The sequence below is a fragment of the Protopterus annectens genome, chromosome 10.part0 (genome assembly GCF_019279795.1).
Source record: "Protopterus annectens isolate FY-2018-M chromosome 10.part0, PAN1.0, whole genome shotgun sequence".
Taxonomy (NCBI): domain Eukaryota; kingdom Metazoa; phylum Chordata; order Ceratodontiformes; family Protopteridae; genus Protopterus; species Protopterus annectens.
The window spans coordinates 896,021,849-896,040,564 of record NC_056744.1 but is presented as its reverse complement, the minus strand read 5'-3'; the positions used below and the strand labels follow the sequence as shown (position 1 = coordinate 896,040,564).

At 38.5% G+C, this 18,716-nt stretch overlaps 1 protein-coding gene across 1 annotated transcript in view; it reads left to right on the top strand.

Annotated features, from left to right (window-relative positions):
- The window catches only part of ARHGAP29 (Rho GTPase activating protein 29), a 1,010,462-nt gene that overhangs the window by 803,590 nt on the left and 188,156 nt on the right, over window positions 1–18,716 (top strand). The window contains exons 15-17 of the mRNA XM_044085689.1: window positions 4,495–4,611; window positions 7,196–7,294; window positions 10,945–11,099. Of these exons, the coding sequence (XP_043941624.1) occupies window positions 4,495–4,611; window positions 7,196–7,294; window positions 10,945–11,099 (371 nt within the window). The remainder of the gene's footprint in view (window positions 1–4,494; window positions 4,612–7,195; window positions 7,295–10,944; window positions 11,100–18,716) is intronic.

Below are 18,716 nucleotides of genomic sequence, written 5' to 3'. Positions count from 1 at the left end.
GTCAGAAAGTTAAAATAAACTTGCTTTGTGATGTACAAGAAGGTTATAGAAAGGATAGAAGGGGTCTTGACATGATTGGAGGAAATCTGTAAATCCTATCAACTTAAATTCAGTACAGAATAATGTGGCTTAAAGCAGTAACCTGCATATGGCATGTAAGACTCAATGTGAAGGAAGCTGTAGCAGCAGCAAGTAGAAAATAATTTGGGTGAGTACTCCTAGTAAAAGATGTAAACATAAAAGAATAGCATGGTGAAGCAACAAAGAAAGCAAGTGGAGCTCTGGCATGCATATAAAGAAGCCATGATTATTAGAAAACATAGAGTTATTGTCAGTCTGTACACAGACCTAGTAAGATACCATCTTAAAAACTGTGTGCACTTCTGGGGCCCTAATTTGTATTAGGACATGGATAGGATAGAGTACATTGGAGGGCAGTAAAAGTGCATCGTCTTCACCAGAGACAATGCAAAGGGACTTGTAATGGATTTTTGTAGAGATTTTTGAGAAGAAGAAGATAATCTTCAGTACTAACCTCCTGAAGTGCTACTAGAACCAACTGTGACAAAAGCTTGGAATGCACAGGACAGGCATATGGACATTTTCTAATGCCTAAAGAAAAAATAATTTGTGTAAGTAGCATCCCAGGTTGTTCAAAAGCTAGACAAATGGCCATACTTAGTGGGCCAATCAGTTCTTTTCTGCCATCAAAATGCTATGTTTGTATCTCAGACTGTACTATACCAGGATCACTGTTGCCTTTTGCCTCCTTTGCTACACATTGTATCATTTGGTTCCTCATTCGTACCATCTAGTGTATACATGCAACGTAATTTGGTGTCTTTGCCTTCTGTTCAAACCCTGTCTCTGCCACTTACCATTCCTTCTGCAGTCTTAAAGCTGCTGCCTCACAGTTTACTGCTTAAGAGTTCTGCCATTTTTGGTATGAAGTCTTAAGTCTTCCTGTCCTGTGTTAGCAGTAACCCCTTCCACCCCAACATGAGAGTTTGAAAAATTGCCTTTTATTTCACAGTGCCTTGTATCTGGATTGAAATTGTACATGTTTTGCAGAGCGGTGAGAGATTCACATTTAATTAATGGCACAAAGTAGCTAAAGCATAAAATAGAAACATTGGCTTTATAGATAGCAAATGTTCATATGAAATGCACACTAAGTAAGAGATTCTGATGTGTTGTTTGCGTACTTTGACATAAGATGTATTTTTTTATTAGACTTGGCCATTGATTATACCTGGGAATCTAGGTTTAATCATCAGTGGGTGGAAAACCTGGAACCAAGTGGTCTGGTGCTGAATGACTGCTGTTCAACTTTTGGCAGTCAGCATTTGCAGTGCAAGCTTCCTGTCTACTTTTCATACAAAAGCTTTCTTTATCTGTGACTTCATGTCTTTTAACATGTTGCATATTGAATCACTTTCAGCCACTTGTGAGCATTAGTTAAGAAAATTTAAGCCCTGGTTTAGGGTATCCTTTGTGTCCTACCTTTTACTGCCCCTGTAAAATGCATATTTTCTTTTCTGTATTGGAGTTTTATGGGTTTTTACACGTTTTGTTGCATTTTTCCTTAAATTGTTACTTAGTCTTGTACTCCTTCCCTAACTAGACCTATGTAATCAGGGGTAAGTGGTGATGAATGTACAGACTTCCTACTGTATATTGCTACTGCTTGTAAGTATTAATGTTTCCCAAGGCCTCCATAGCAGATGTTTGCTTTTTCTGTACTTTTCCTTTATACCCTTACCAATCCGCGGTGCTGTGATTTGCCGGTGTTTCCTCACACAAGCAAGGAGTTGTATATCTGTCTGTTTTGCCGGTATTTCATCGCATTTTAACGTATTTAAAGAAAGCATGACATACAGAACAAATGCTAATTTCTTTCTTTTTGTGAGGAAATACCGACAAAACAGACAGATATACAACTCCTTGCTTGTGTGAGGAAATTCCTGCAAATTACAGCACCGCGGGCAGCACTGCGGACTGGTAGTTGTATAATGGAAAAATTGTGGATGTGTGTCATGCTTTGTTCAACTACATTAAACCCCTACCATGTGTTTGCTTTGCTGACTGTGTAAATCGTGAGGAGTGACGGTGGTTGTAGTGCAGGGAAGTAGACAAAGAACAGAATGCTACAGTTCTCATGCATGTAAACAGGTTTAATGATGTTGAAAACAAAACAGCAGTTTATACACTTTTAGTACATGTAGTGGAAGAAACAGGGATCATTAACATAAAGAACTGCAAGTAGCAGGAATGCAGCAGGAAATAAAGCTTTCGAACACGGAGTCCTGTATTACTGTAAAGTACTGTAAATAGAATGTTCACCGCCGGCTCGGGCTATGTGTGCGCTTCATGTTTTACTTCCCCTAAAACCTATCACAGCTACATCATGTTCAAAAATATTCCTTTGAGTAATGGTTACAGACAATTTAACATAAATACTCTGATGGATACGGAGTCATGTTTTACTGTAAATTACTGTACATAGAATGTTCAGCGCCGGCTGCCGCTTTGTGTGCGCTTCATATTTACTTTCCATAAAACTTATCACAGCTACATCATGTTTAAAAAATATTCCTTTTAATAATGGTTACAGACTACTTAACATAAACTACTCAGATGGATATTGACAATGCAGCACATACCGGCAAAATAATGTTGTGGTCTGGTAGGGGTATAAAGGAAAAGTACCACTTATTCTATGATGTATGTCCTTGTTTTACTTGCTTTTTCTTGGAGTTCCATATCTTGAAAAGCTTAATTTGCTGTCAGCATTTATTGTCCTCTACTTGAGCTGTATGCTGTTTCACTTGCTTGATTTTGACTTGATGTGTCTTTTTGGCTTTTCCTGGTTAGGGGTTGCCACAGCGGAACTCCGGTCCGCTAATGATTGGCAGTTGATTTTTACGTGCTGAGTTGCCAGCCCTGATGCACAACCTTCAACGAAGGTACGCCCATTCACGCATGTCTCCACACAGAAGACGCTCTAGCTGAGAATCGAACCGGACAGCATCTTACAGTGAGGCGACAACGCTACCGCAGCACCACTACCGAGTTGTCCTAAATCACTACCCTTCAATTTACTCTAGTTGTTTTCTATGTTGGGATGAAAATTGTTTAGAAAATATTGCTTCTGTTTGGACATTCTGTAGCAGGTTTTATGCTGTGTATTGAACGATTCCATTAGTGACCTTTAATGAATGGCCCTATGTCTCCTCTTCACATTGGTTGTTGAATAGCAGTAGGGTTGCTACAGATTGACAGAAGGTGTTTAACAAATGTGCAGTGTAACTCTTGTGTATGTGTGTGTCTGCATCTAGAATATGGTTTAGTCACCCAAAGTCCAGTTAACTTTGGTTTATGACACTAGTATGATGCTCCAGAGAAAAGCTAATCCTTGAAAGTCTGTAGCATTAAGCAGCTTTTCTGTTTTTAGCTGGATCTTGAAAATCATTTTACTGTTCTTGGGGCTAGAATCAAATATACCGGTCTGTACAGTGGCTGCATCATTATGTCTGTGCTTCAAGAACTGGGGTCTTTAGCCTTGTTGTACAGTGTGTCAAAAAAATCATAGCCTATATTTTAGTAAGGTGTTCAGGTTTGGGGCAGGAAAAATTGTGTGTTACTTCTATCAGGAGAGATATATTTTAAATGCATTGACTGCATTAGTTGTTAATTGCAATCAATAAAAATGCTCAGGTTTGCAAAAAATCCTGTCAGAACAGACACAAAAAAGTTGTAGATCAAAATACTGCCTTGTGCTGTTCCCCAGGAGGATGCTAAGTAAAATGTACTCAATTGCTACTGTTTGCCACTAGTACTTTGGAATCCCTATATGTTGTCTGGGAAAAGGCATTCTGACTGTATGTTACTAGGAGTAATAATCCTTGCAAGAGGTGAAACAGTAAGAATACAAAAGTTATGTGCATAGGATGCAACAGAAGATTAACTTGGTATGATTGTTCAAGGTGATGCTGTTCTAGCAATCCAGCTTCAAAACACCGATGTATTTTACAGTGGTTATGCTCATGTTTAAGAAAGATAACCTCGCATTTCATAGCATTTTATATGTTGCAGTGTGCCGTAAGACAATCATGAATTAACTTCACGGAAAGACGTAAGCCTTTTAATTGGTTTACTTCGATCTGTCATAGTTGCACAGAGATGTCTTTAGTCTCCCTTATTCTTAACTTTTCAGCTTTTTTGCTGAAGCAGTATTACTCACCAGTATTTCCTGTATTTAGGGCTGAATTCTGCTGCTTTTGCCTTCAGTGTTGTCTTCTAACTGATGTCATTTCCTCAAGCTTGCTAATGTCTAATTAAAAAAGAAGTGCTTTACTGCTGATTTAAGGAAATGGAAATGAAGTAGACTGAGTAGTTAAAATGACTTGTTTGCACAGTCACTGTCTGTCCTGTATTAATCTTTCTGATACTCTTTGCCTACTTCGCCTAGTTCAAGATATTCTCTTTTTGCAGCTTTGAAGGCACCATTGCCTTTCAGGTCATCATCACTTGGCGGAATGTGCAGTGACTCAGAAAGCATCGGAGGAAGCAGTGAGTCTCGCTCTATGGATTCTCCCTCTGCCAGCCCAGGTATCTCTTACAAATCACTAAGATACATCTAAAAAAGAGGAAAAAAGCTGACTGACAGAGACTTCAACATAGAACTGGAGTAGCTGTATAAGGCGTGTGTTAAACGGTGATCATTTCACTTGCAGCTGTTAGCTTTGTGGAAGCTTGTTAGACTCTGCTGAGTGTAGCTGCAACTGTGAATTTTTATTTTCCGCTTCCTTATTGTCCATTGTCCTGCTTGTTGTGAGTGTGTATGTGTCTGTCTGTAGATACATACTTTCATATGGTAAATTACAACACCACATACTGCTTTCCACCCATCTTCCCAGCCTGTCACTGGACTGTCTTAACAAGTAGGACGTTTCCTTAATAAAAAAATTGAGATAGTAACACACACAAAAAAAGGTTTCCTTTGCTGTGTCACATTTTATACTTATGGTATTTGTTGATGTTAGTTTCATTATTAGTACTTTGCTTTATGTTTTGTGTTTCATGGATGCAGTTTCCAACCGTCTGTTTCAATCTCATCAGCCTTTCTACAATAAACTTTTGAGAATACATTTAGCAATGAATTATTCTAGCTCAGTATAATGTTGAGTTTTCCTTTTCTTAGTAGGGAGCTGTATATAAAAGCATTTAAACAAAATGTATTGTTAAATTGCATTTGCTTTGCTCTAGTTACAGAGAAAAGAGGCTTAGTATTAAGTTCATGAGCTCAACAGTCTCTTGAGTATTACATGCATCATAGTTTTTGCACATATGCTGCTGTTACCCTGATAAGGCAGTAATCATGTTTAACCTTTCCAAACAAAAACAAACAACTGAGAATTGTGAAGTCCCTGGAAAAACAGAATGAATTTCAAAAAAAAAAAAAAAAAAACACACACTGCGGTTGTGTCATTCTTTATTCCATGCAGTGTGTTTGAGTATGACTTGATGCTATGACTCACCTGGAATCACTTGGAGCTCCTAACTGATGTTGCTAGGTACATTAACTGCTGTTTCCTTTTAACACATATTTCTTGCTGCCTTTATACTGCTGATTACCAGACTAGTACTGTGACATTTTGCTACTGACACTTTGCTTAAATAGCTTTGTGATATTTAACCCTAGCGTCATTCCTTGCAGTTTTTGGTTTTAGTTTCTAGTTTTTCACAGAAGTGGTGCCACTTGTGGAAAAAAAATTCTGGTCAGAACCACGATCCCAGAATATCCTGATTTACTCCTTATACCAATGTACTTTCCTGATTTACTCCTTATACCCCTGTACTTTGCTGAATTACTCCTTGTACCGCTGTACTTTCCTGATTTACTCCTTATACTGCTGTACTTTCCTGATTCACTCCTTATACCGCTGTACTTTGCCGAATTACTCCTTGTACCACGGTACTTTCCTGATTTACTCCTTATACCGCTGTACTTTCCTGATTCACTCCTTATACCGCTGTACTTTCCTGATTCACTTCTTATACTGCTATACTTTCCTGATTTACTCCTTATACCACCATACTTTCCTGATTTGCTCCTTATACCACCATACTTTCCTGATTTACTCCTTATACCACCATACTTTCCTGATTTGCTCCTTATACCACCGTACTTTCCTGATTCACTCCTTACACCACTGTACTTTCCTGATTTACTCCTTATACCACTGTACTTTCCTGATTCACTCCTTATACCACCATACTTTCCTGATTTACTCCATATACCGCTGTACTTTTCAGTACCAGAAAACTGTTTCAAGTCATGCATACATGAAACAGTCTTGGACAGTTCAGTGAGAGAACAAATCAGTGAGAAAAAAAATTAAATATAGAGATGTTGTTAAGATGATCTTTGTGTTTAACGGGTAGATTTTTACATATATGCTTGGAAGTAGACTGCGCTCCTCCCCCACCAAGGTAACTCACCTTTCTGGTATGTACATTATATACATTGGTGCATTGTCTTGGTTGCTGTAGGATGTAATGTAATATAGTCTGAGTGCTGTGTTCCACTATTCACTTTTATGTTGGAGAAAAAAAAACTAGCAATCTTCTGGCAAAGTGTCTGTCTGGCACTCAGCACGGCTGACATCTGTTTCTTTTCCATCAACTAAATTGCTGCTCATCTCTACCATGGTGATGACATTGTTTTTATAATTCTGTACTAAAAGATGAAAATTTAAGGTTCATTACTGTAGTGATTGGTTTCAGGATATACCTCATTTTAGTTTTTTATGAACAAGAATGGTGTGGACATTAACAGGTGCTTGCTAGTGTAGCATTTGCACCCCCCCGCATCACTGTACAAATCCTACATTTAAAGATTATCGTAACTGCGTACTTGTGTTAGGTGCACATCTGTGAAGAGGTGCAGCAGAAGATTTTGAAGTTGTAAGAGTGCTGTACTGTACTCTAATAGAATCTTGGTGTGGGTGTTGCAATTACACAGCAGATTCTCTATGTTGTGTCTTAATTTTAATGTGTTTGTGTTGAATCTCTGGAGTGGTCATATCAGACAAAAGGGTGTCTCATCCTCTGTTTGCTAGAGATAGTTTGGCATAAATTTCATTTTGATAAAGAAAAGTAATACATTAATGAAAAAGCTATTTTCTTTTAGGAGATTTTAAACGAAGACTTCCACGAACACCTTCAACAGGTACCATGTCCTCTGCTGATGACCTAGATGAGAGAGAACCTCCGTTTCCTTCAGACAATGGTAAATTGGGCTCAGATATGAAGAACTGACATGACAAAAAAGTATTATTATGAGTATTCTACACAACAGTGTTTCCAGTTGGTTATTGTGATCCAGTGACTAAAAACTCGTTTCTGTATACAAACCTAGCAAATCTGTTGGGCATTGCCTGTACTCCTTACCTGAATCCATCAGGTCTATGCTCTCCCTCCCATCTTTCAAAGCACTCTAAAAGACTTCCTAGCTAAAGTCTGTCTCTGTCCTTGTTTAAAGCCAGGATAAACTATATCCATAAATGTGAACAAGTACCTTGTCATTCCTTATACTGCCTTACTCTCCCTTCTTCACTTACTTCCTTACTGCTATCAAATTCTCTTCCCTGACTTTCTCTCAAAATATACCATAAGCCTGCTTTTCCCTCATTTCATATTACAGTTCCTACTTGTATTAGACTAACTTACCTTTAATTTACCCACAAACTGTCTAAAACTTCTCTAAATATTAAATTATTGTCATATACTTTGTATAAATTCTTAACCAGTGTTTTTATATTTTACCTAATTTGTTATAATTATTTAAACTGCAGATGTTTTTGTTTTATTTTGAAGATTGTAAAACTATAGTTCTTAAAATATTGTGTAATATTTTGGAGCTTTTCTCCCTGGCCCTCCACTGGAAATGGACTTCTACCCAGTTGAACTTTCACAGTAATCAAGTGTTAATTAATTGATTGATTGATTGATATACCTGTAAACTGCTCCTGAAAAACAAATGCAGAATTCATCAGACAAAAATAAATACAGGAGCAGATTAACTGTTTAATTTGTGTTGACTGGAAAAAGATGATAAAATGTGAAACCCCGACCCTGTGCTGTACCACAAGAATGGGGAATTTCAGTTCACTCTTTGGTCATAGGTTCATAAGTATGTACTAGGCTAATGGCCCTGGAGCCTTTACAAGCCTAGCCCATAGAAGTGCCCTAGCATCAAGCCACCCAACATTAGTTCCCAGTGCCTCTATCAAGTAGAGCCAATGGAGTGATCCCCGGGGTGAACTTTCCATTTCCCATCCACTCATCAAGATTTCTCTTGAAGAGGGCCAGTGAGGTGCTCTGCTTGACATGTATGGGAAGTCTATTCCAGAGCATGGGCAGTCTCTGGGTTATGAACCTTTTCTATCCAGCATGTTGTGCTGATTGTGGTAATGAGGTTGAGGTCTCTGGAGCATGTGGTGAGGAGGGATTGGGATTTCTTTAGATGTAGCATTTCTAACAGAGCTGAGTCAGACATGGCTTTGTAAGTCAAGCAGAGATCGCCTCTTAGTATATGGTATGAGACAAAGAATAGCTGGAGTTTTTTGAGTCTGTCCATGTAAGACGTGTTTAAGGCCTAGGATCCTCTTCATGAGGTACTTTTGTGGCCTTTCCAGCTGTTGCATGTGTCTAGTGAGGTACATGCCAAATGGGGCCTTATACTCAGTGATTGGCTTAATGAGGGAAGAGTAGAGAGATGATGACCTCTTTCTTCCTGGATGCAAAACCCCTGGTAATGAGATGTGCCACATAGGACTTTCTGACCACAGTGGCAATGTGGTGGTCGAAGGAATGGTTGCTGTCAACCTGTGTCCCCAGATTTCTTATAACGCCTTGCCCTCATCCACAACTCTGTTGACTGACTCAGAGAAGGCAACCAGGTTGAGCAGGCATAATCTACCTTTCACAAAACCAAGTTGCATGGGATCTAGAATTTGGAGATTCCCTATGTCCTTGTTAATTAGGTCCATGATGATGTGCTTCATAGCCTTACGTTTCAGACTCATCAAGCTAATGGGGCGATAATTTCCAGGGTCTGTAGTCACTCCCCCTTTATGGAGAAGGATGACTGTAGCAGTGCACCATTCGGTAGGGACAAAGCCTGAGGTGAGGCTGTGATTGAACAGGGCACACAGATGTGGTGCCAGTTTACTTTGCAGTTTAAGTATAACACATCCAGAGATATTGGCGGGTCCCATGGAAGCTGTATTCTTGGCCTTGGACAATCCAGCTTTAACCTGTGCTGCAGTAATGCTGGGTGCCTGGCATTCCTCCAGTTTTGTAATTAGTCGTGGGGGGGGGGGGGGGATAAAGTTGGCACTGAATCTGTCGGCCAATATGTTGGCTCATTATAGGAGGTACCATTGTGTAGTAACTCAGAGCAAACCTGAGTATTGCCGTGGAGATTCTTGATATAACTATAGAAGGCTTTTGTTTTTAGTGTCTGCTGCAATTCTGCTTTCATAGCTGGCTTTAGGGGTTTTGATGAGGGATGTTAACTTTTTGTTGAGGCTAATAAGGGAGTTTTTAGTGTCTTGAGACTTCACCTTTTTGTGCAACAGTTTCTTTCTTCTGTTGTAGAGTTTATTAATGGCAGGGGACCACCGGATTGGCTTCCTTTTTTGGAGGAGAGCATCTTGGTTCTGTTGGGTATGGCTAGTCCCATGCATTTATGTATGTGTTTGTACAGTGCATTGGTGTATGATTCAGCAGTCATGCATCTATTTTCTATTGACATGGGTGCCGTGAAGTTAGCCACCTGTTTTTAGGAGCCCAGTGTCGGCTTGAGATAAGTTTTTTTGGTGGTTACCTTTGTGGGGGGTGTGGGTAAGATCTGAATTTCCATGGTAATTAGTTTGTGGTTGGATCTAACCAGGGAGGAATTGACTATTGGTGTACAGCAACGGTTGCCCATGTTAGTAATAACCAGGTCAATGATGTTGCTCCCTCTAGTGGGGGTAAGAATGAGCTTGTCCAGGGCACTGGAATTGATGAATTCCAGGAAGCTTTGGACCAGTATATTGGTGCATGAGTAGTTTTCCCAGTTGATGGAGGGGTAGTTGAAGTCACCTAGTATGAGAGTGTTGGGTTGGACACTAATAGTTTCCAGGGTGCTTGTAATTTTTTTTTTAAATGCTTGATCCTAGTTACTTTTTTCGTTCATAAAATGTGGCTTCTGTTCTATTACTTATTCGAGAGACAGCTACAGCCTGCAGACAGACTTCATTTTCTTATAATGTGTCTGAGCTCTAGGAATTATCCAGCCAGTCTTTACTCTTTATTTTGGAATTAAGTTTTGCCCATTTAAAAGCGAGTTTCTGGTCCTAGTGAACACTATCATTGCCGGAAACAAAATATTTTGCATTCATTCATTCTCCGATTACCTGCTTAAACCATTTCAAAATGGTAGAGGAGGCAGAGAGTGGTCAACACTCAGTGAAATGGCAGCAGAAAAATCCTACATACCAACCACAGAATGTGTGCATGCTCACACACACACACACACACACACACACACACACACACACACACACACACACACACACGGCATACACTCCTGCTGACAATTTGAAGGGTCATCCTGTTCTCTTACAAAGTGTCTTTGAGATGTGGGAGAAAGCCAGAGCATCTGGCATTAACCCACACTGTCACAAGAAGGACATGCAGACTCTGTACAAATGGGACTCCAGCTGAGAACCAAATCAGATAACCAAGTGCTCTGAAGCTACAGTGCTAATTGCAGCATTACTGCATCATCCTGTTTCACTGATGTTGATTAATTTGTAAAATTTTAAAATAAAGAACTGTGAAAAGGTAATGTTTGAGTAATACCATTGTTCTACTTTCTTTTACTTGTAGGATTAAATTCTGACATTGCTTGTTCACCAGGACCATTTAGAAATGCACTTATGTCTAAAGCTGCTCAGACACACAGGCTTAGGAAGTTAAGAGCTCCTTCCAAGTGCAGAGAATGTGACAGTCTGGTTGTGTTCCATGGAGCAGAATGTGAAGAAGTAAGTTTTGCATTTTAGCTTTTTTTTTTAATTTCACCTGTTTATAAAATGAAATAAATGTTTTCAAAACTGCCATTGCCCCTTTTTATAACTGCTTAAGTTTGTGTCTAGTTTCCTTAAATGAAATGGGCAGTTACACAGAAAGCAGAGTTAGTAAAAGCATTAAAACACATCTGAAGCTTGGTCCATTTCCACTGATGCTAGACACATTATAGCATTTTGCAGTTCTAAATAATAAAATGATTAACACGATGCTTTAGGATCACTTGGCACTTTAACAATGTTTATTCATTCTTTTCCACACAATTTTTAATTGGTTGGGCTATTGTCCTCTTTGAAGAAGGAGTACTGCCTTCAATATTTTCAGTAGCAGTAATACACAGAGTGTAGATGGAATGAGTTTAGTTATTACTGTCACATTAAGTGCAACTTAGCTCTCAACAGCAGGAAGCTTTTTGAGCTCCTGTGCTGACTTTGATGAAACCAGACCTACACGTGAATCCTCCTTTCACAGTTACTGAGATAAATGTAGTCAATTAAAATTTAAATTTAACTAGTTTTAGTAAATGTACTGTTTTCCCAACAGCAAGACATGTAGAATATTTTATTAAGATTACTAGTAATCTTTCTGCTTTCTGTCTAATATGTCAGAACATTTACAGATGCGTTCATTACATTCTTTCAGTCTGCATGTTTACTGAGTTTAGAATTTCTGCTTTGGTGTGGTTTTTTTTTTTGGGAAAACTAAGCTCTCTGCAATATTTTGAGTCAGAGTTTCTGGGTTCTGAGTGCCTCACTTTCCAGAATTAACCTGTTAGGCATTATTTGTATGTGCATTCCTGTATGTTGAAATGGAAACCAAGATGGAGGGCATTTGCTGTGCTTAGTCATTTGCTTCTTGGCTTGTGTTTGTATTGGTTTTACTCACAAGCATCTGAGGAATCTGAAAATGAAAAACAAAAATAAGATATTTTATTGAAAACTGGCTTCTAGTGAGTTTCAACAAGATGCACTGGAAAATTGGTCTGAAGTGTGTATTTTAGTTACTTTCTGATCTTAAACAGTGTTTGCATTTCAAACATGTTGCCTGAAGGGAGGAATGATACAAATTGTTTTATTTTTATTTAGTTTTCCTTTGTTGATTAGGTTAGTCCCAGTAGACTAGTAGTCTCTTTTCAAGGGAGACTTGAGGTGGTATTTGTACTACTAGGGGGAATTTGTCCAGGGCATTGGGGAACTTCCCCTTCTCTTTTTGCTGTGATTAGGAACCATTTTGGAGGAGCCCTTCCTGTTTCCATTCCAGAAGAAGGTGGTTTAGCATTAATTAACCCAGTGGTTAGTCTGCTTCATTAAATTCTGACAAAGTGCTAAAGTGGATAAGTGAAAAAGATATGAGAGATTAGTAGTAAAATTCTATAAATATAAGTATGATACATCTTGGGGTATGGTAAACAAAAGTGAAAGAGAGTGTATAAATGAAGAAATAAAATTTTACCAAGGAAAAAAATATTTTTGAGTAAAAATTGATGTAGAAAAAGAAAAGTATGGTATAAGAATCTAATGATAATGCATTACTATGTAAAACTATGTGAAATCTAACAGATGAAAAAATTTAAGCTATAAAAATAAGCAAATGGTGTAACAAGAATGTAGAATGTCAATTTTTTTTTTTTGTGGAGACTGATAATAATTGCCAGTAAAGGAAACATGCCATATAAAAAGTAAAGTGTGATGTATCTTTACATTGCCAAGACGAAGAAGAAGAAACTAAGGAACATGTATTTTTGAAATTTAAAAGGTAAAAAAGTTATGGGGGAAGCTATGTAAAGAAGATTTTTTTTAAGTTATAAAAGAAGTGGATGTAATATGGATATGATTAAATATGGATGTTATAATGATAGAAGTAAAGAATATGTTGAAAGAATAGATAATACATTATTTTATATTATATGGTTATATGGAATGAAAGAATAAATGAAATTATTTTTAATAGTAAATGGATTTTAGCAAAAATATTAAGTAAATCAGATGATGATTATGAGAAAGGGAGTGAGGGTCTAATAAGGATGAAAATTTAGCATGATTGTAAGTCGGGAGCATGTGTGTAATTATTTGTGCATCTCTTCTGATTTTTATGGTTATTCTGTAGGAAGATTCATTCCTCTTGTATAGCAAGAGGTGACTAGATAATCTTATGTTAGACACCACTTGTCTAGGGTAAGACCATGTAGTAGAGGCATAGATAGTGGATACACAGGGATCAGAGTTTATTCTGCTATCCTCCACCTCAGTCAAGTACAATTCTTCTAAATGACACATTGCATCTCCCAGCACAGTTACAATATGGAGCCCTAAATTTATTCCTACTTTTTATATGCCCTTCTCTTCAGCAGATTTTAAACTCTCCCCAACTGTTTCCCTTCCGCATAGGACATATTTTTGACTTGCATTGAAAACTGGAAAACTTTTTGAAAGATTGTTTGATGAAAGGTGTTCTAGCATCATTTTATTTGACCCTCAGTAACAACAATTTTCCATAGAATCCGAGTTTCTTATGGTCAGGTTGGCGCCTCACTTGCACAAACTGTTAAGAAAACTTTAACAGTGGGTTCATTCTTCTTATGTGCAACTGTGCATGAGTGTGTACATGTGTATTGGAGCACTCGTATATCTAGATTAATTATATTCATATACATCTCTCTCTCTTTGTCTGCCTGTTTATAGGTTTACCATCAAAATCCCGAAAGCAAAATAATTTGCTATCAATGCACTAAAATTCCAAAAACAAAAACAACATTTAGCCTAAATGTCGAACGTCAGTAACATGACGAATGACATTCAACATACCAGACTTCGGTTTCGAAAGTCCATATGTCCTTTTATGTTTTAGCAGGGGGGGCAAGCCCCCCCTGCCCCCCACACCCCCTGCAAGTTATATATGCCAACTCTGAGATTGCACTACAGTGAGGAAAAGGATAAATTCCCGAACCTCACTGTACTGCGATCTCCATTCACAATGCCGAACTCATAATAATGAATGAAGCTTTACTTTCATTATTACAATTTTGTATTATTCCAGTTCAGCATTGTGAAACTTTGAAAACTGCATTTTCGCCACACTATTTTCCAACATGAGCCTTTGAGATTTTGATGGCAAACCATACATGCATATATATATATATATATATATATATATATATATATATATATGGTTCTACCAGAAACCGAAAAAGAAGACCCGACGCCAATCGCGAGTGGAGTTAGGACCTAAGGGGAGTTTAGGTTAGGGGTAGGTTAGTGTAAGGGTGTAAGGATTGTGTGTGCTTTGTGTTGTGTGTGTGGTTGTGGAATGGGGATGTTGTGTTTGTTTTGTGTGCATTGTATTTGTGGTGTGTGCAGTGTGGTGGTGTTTATGGTTTTCTAGATGGCCGTAAGTTATGTGTGTTATGTGTGTTTATGGTTCGTCGGACTGTCGAATCTGTGATGTCGTGTGATGTGCTTTTTGTGTGGTGTGTTGCTATTATGTAGGTAGAACCATTAGGTGCTGTAGGGGACGGACCTTAGGTTAGGTAAGGTGAGTGACCTTAGGGCTTGTTTGGGTTGCTTGTGTTGTGTGTGTGTGTGTTTGGATGGGGATGTGTTTTGTTTTAATTTTATGATTGTGGTGTGTGGTGTGCAGGGGGGTGTTTGTGTTTGTGTAGTACCGTTAAGTTGTTATTTCTGTGGTGTGGTTACGTGTTTCGTTTATGGACTGTATGTGGTGTGGTGTCGGTGATGCTTGTCTGTGTTGTGTTTTCTCGCTATGTCAGGTAGAACCATATATATATATATATATATATATATGTTTGTGTGTGTGTGTGTATTTGCACACACCCTTGATACTCCCAAGTTGTTCAGGGTTCCTATCACATAGTCAAACTTGTACAAGTTCGAACCACATATGGTCGAGACCATAAGTTCGAACTTGTACAAGTTTGAGCATTTAAATGGAAATCTCCGTAAGGGGAGGTTTCCATTCTTTTTGATGTGGTGCAATCTCGGAGTTGGTATATTTAAGTAGCGGGGGTGTGGGGGATGCATGGGGGCTTGCCCCCCTACTTACAACAGTTTATTTTGTTTTTACTTTTTTTTTTTTTTTTTTTTATCACTAGTCGAAGTTTTGTAACTTCAAATGGAATGGTTCGAACACTCCTTGTTCAAAGTTATAAAACTTTGACTATGTGATATATACCCATTGTTCATTATATACTAGAAAAATGGGATCTCTGCAGACCTGTACTGAATTCTTCCTTTCATAACAAATTGTATGTCTTCTTTTGCCAGACATAGATGGTTCAGCACATATAAAGGACGCTTGCTGTACATATACAAACTTTGTCTTTTCAGGAGGTTTCGCAGATTCCATGCAGGGAATCAGTATTCCAAATTTCCAGTCCTCTTCTTCATTCTGTCAACTGCTCCCAGAATATTCCCCAAGTGAATGTCCCTGTTTCTTGTGCCAGTTGAGGTAAAAGGGATTCACATTATATTTAATTGGTTAACTGTTTTATTCATTATCACTCTAGTTACCAGTTGGTGGACTGCCTAAACATATTTGTTTTACTTTTTTACTTAGCTGTGCTTTCAGTAAAACCCCTATGATGTAATCTATAAAAGAGCAAAAATGTTTCATTGAGTAGTATTGAACATGGTCTATGGGAAAATATTCTTAACTAAGAAAAGGATGCTGGTAATGCTATACTTGCTCCATTGCTTTATGCCTCTACATGCTGTCTGGACTTTTCCTATCTCTTTTGTGCCTTGTACCAGCCATCTTCATGACTGATCATAATGCCAGATTGCACATGGGGAAGTTTTGGCCTATTGGCATTATCTCCAAATTCTCTGGGGTCTGTATTTTGTCATGCAGTTCTAGCTGTACCTAGCTTTACCTCAGTATCCTCTTGAGAGTGCCACTGGTTAGTAAATGCAGGCAAATTACAGTTTTTAAACCATTTTCTCATGCACATAATGGTGACAGATGCATCAGACTAAAGTTGAAAGGATTAAGCTTGAGTAGTCCTGTCAATAATTATCTTATAGGCTCATAGGTAGGTACTAGGCTATTGGCCCTAGGGCTTATATAAGCCTAGCCAAAAAGGTACCCTGGCTTTCACCACCCAAGAACATTATTTTCCTGTGCCCCTATTGAGCAGAGCCACAGAAGTGATTCCCAGAGTGAATTTCCCATCTTCCATCCAATCGTCAAGAATTTTCTTGAAGAGTGCTAATGAGGTGCTTTGTTTGATATAGATAGGTAGTTTGTTCCAGAGTATGGGAAGTCTCTGGGGCAGGAATCTATCCCTCCAGCATGTTCTGTTTGTTGCGGTGACAAGGTTTAGGTCCTTAGAGCATGTAGCTCAGAGGGATTGGGATTTCTTTAAGTGGAGCATGTCCAACAGCTCTGGGTTTGACATAGCTTTGTATGTTAGGCAGAGATCGCCTCCGAGTAGGCGATATGTGATGGAGTAAAGCTGGAGTTTTTTGAGACGGTCTGCGTATGGCATCTGTTTGAGGCCAGTAATCGTCTTTGTGAAGTATTTCTGTGGCCTTTTCAGTTGTTGTAGGTGTTTTGTGAGGTACATACCAAAAGGGGCGCTGTATTCTATAATGAGTGATGAGTAGAGGGGAACCATGACCTCTTTTTTGATAAGTTCACCGTAAGTTTAGAGATTAATGAAAACCCTGCTGAGATGGGGCCTACATATTATTGTGATACAGAGATGCTACAGTTGTCAGCTATTCTTAATGATTGAAACTGTTATTTTCCGTATTTCCCAGGAGTCTTACAGGCTTAACTAAAATAACAACAAAAGACTCGTATGACATGTAAACAAACCAGGATGCACAGTATTCTAATACACTTTGCCTGCTGGACATGCAACTATAGTGTCTGGTGTTAGGAGCCTCCATTTCATAACATATTCTCCTGCTAGAAAAAAAACAGCATGCAGTCAGGTAAGATAAGCTAAGTGGTTTATGTGAATCATGATTGTCAATTCACTATACAGGCGTTTTGGGAGCTGACATTCAACTAGGCATCTACAGGTTTAAATCTTTTTCCATCACAGGAGATAGCACAGTTCTTAACTATGAACTAGATATCATGATTCTTTGGTGAGGCCGTGAACAAATGGTTCTTTATGCATCTCCTTCCATTCACCTGATTCCAAAGGTCCTGTTAAAAGCAAACTGAGAATACTCTAGAAGATTCTCATAACTCTGTTGGCATAAACAACCATGATTCTCTGTTTACATAAATGCATATCAGTTCTTTCATTGCCCCTTCATATAGGACCTTCTTATCCATCAGTGGGGGAGGTCTGACTTCAGGCTGTCAGTGTGTGTGTCCTTTCTTGAATCTTGGCTTTAAATAGGTAAGTTTTCTATTTTTTTAATATTTTTTTTTTTTACAGGGGAATAAAAATTCCAGCGCGTCTTTTTATTCCATCAAGACTCACTGCTCTGTCTTATTTACCTTTTTTGGGAACTTATATTAGCCTCTTAATTTATGGTGAATATTTTATTGACAGGAGTGCTTCAACTTAATCCCTCCAAGAAGCCCATTCTTCCTAATTAACACTTTAGTTTTGTTTTCAAAAGATTGACAGAGCCTTCCTGTGAAACTTCCCTTTTACTTTCATTGAACTTTTGTCGGCTGTCAGGCTTGTGTTGACACAGTAGTTATTGGCAATTGGCATTCTCATGTATGATCATTGATGTGTGAATAAAGCAAAAACTGCAAGAAATACCTAGCCGAGTCTTCATTGTGTAATACCTTAAACCTCCTGTGGTGGAGACCCATGGGATATATGCAAATGACCCCTCAGTCAATGCTTTTGCTAGATGCCTTCTGAGAGCTGATGACATTTTACTTTTTCTGTCTTTGATTGCATTCAGGCCAATAAAGCTAAATTTCCACTATCTGTAGCAAGCTTTTTTAACCTCATCTGAACAACATAAGTGGATGGTGGATGACAGGTGAGGTCTTTCTAAATATGGGTACTTGCATTTTTAAGGGGGATGTGTAACTCAACCTATTATAAGGCTGATGTGTAAGGACTGTCCTCTTATGGTGGATGACATGATCAACAGGTTATACTAGTTGCCATAATTTTGTTTATGCTGCCAGAATTTTGTTTTCCTCTTTGGTTAACTTTTCTGTGTAACATAGTGCAGTCACAGATGAGATTAAGTAGTACCGTGAGTGTGTCACCCCCCCTTACGCCCATGAAATAAGTTTTGTCTTATGTCAAGGAATGGCTTCTTGACAAGTAGCTTGTTGAACATTTTGCATGCTGACAAGGAGATCTTTTGTTATTTTCTATATAAACCAGACTGTTGTACATGTTTTTAAAAGTTTTATCTAGTTACATAGCTTGTATTATTGTGTCTTCTTTCGGCTTTTCCCGGTTAGGGGTCACCACAGCGGAACTCCAGTCCGCGTCCGCTAATGATTGGTAGTTGATTTTTATGTGCCGAGTTACCAGCCCTGACGCACAACCTTCAACGAAGGTACTCCGATTCACGCATGTCTTCACGCAGAAGCGCTCTAACTGAGAATCGAACTGGATATTA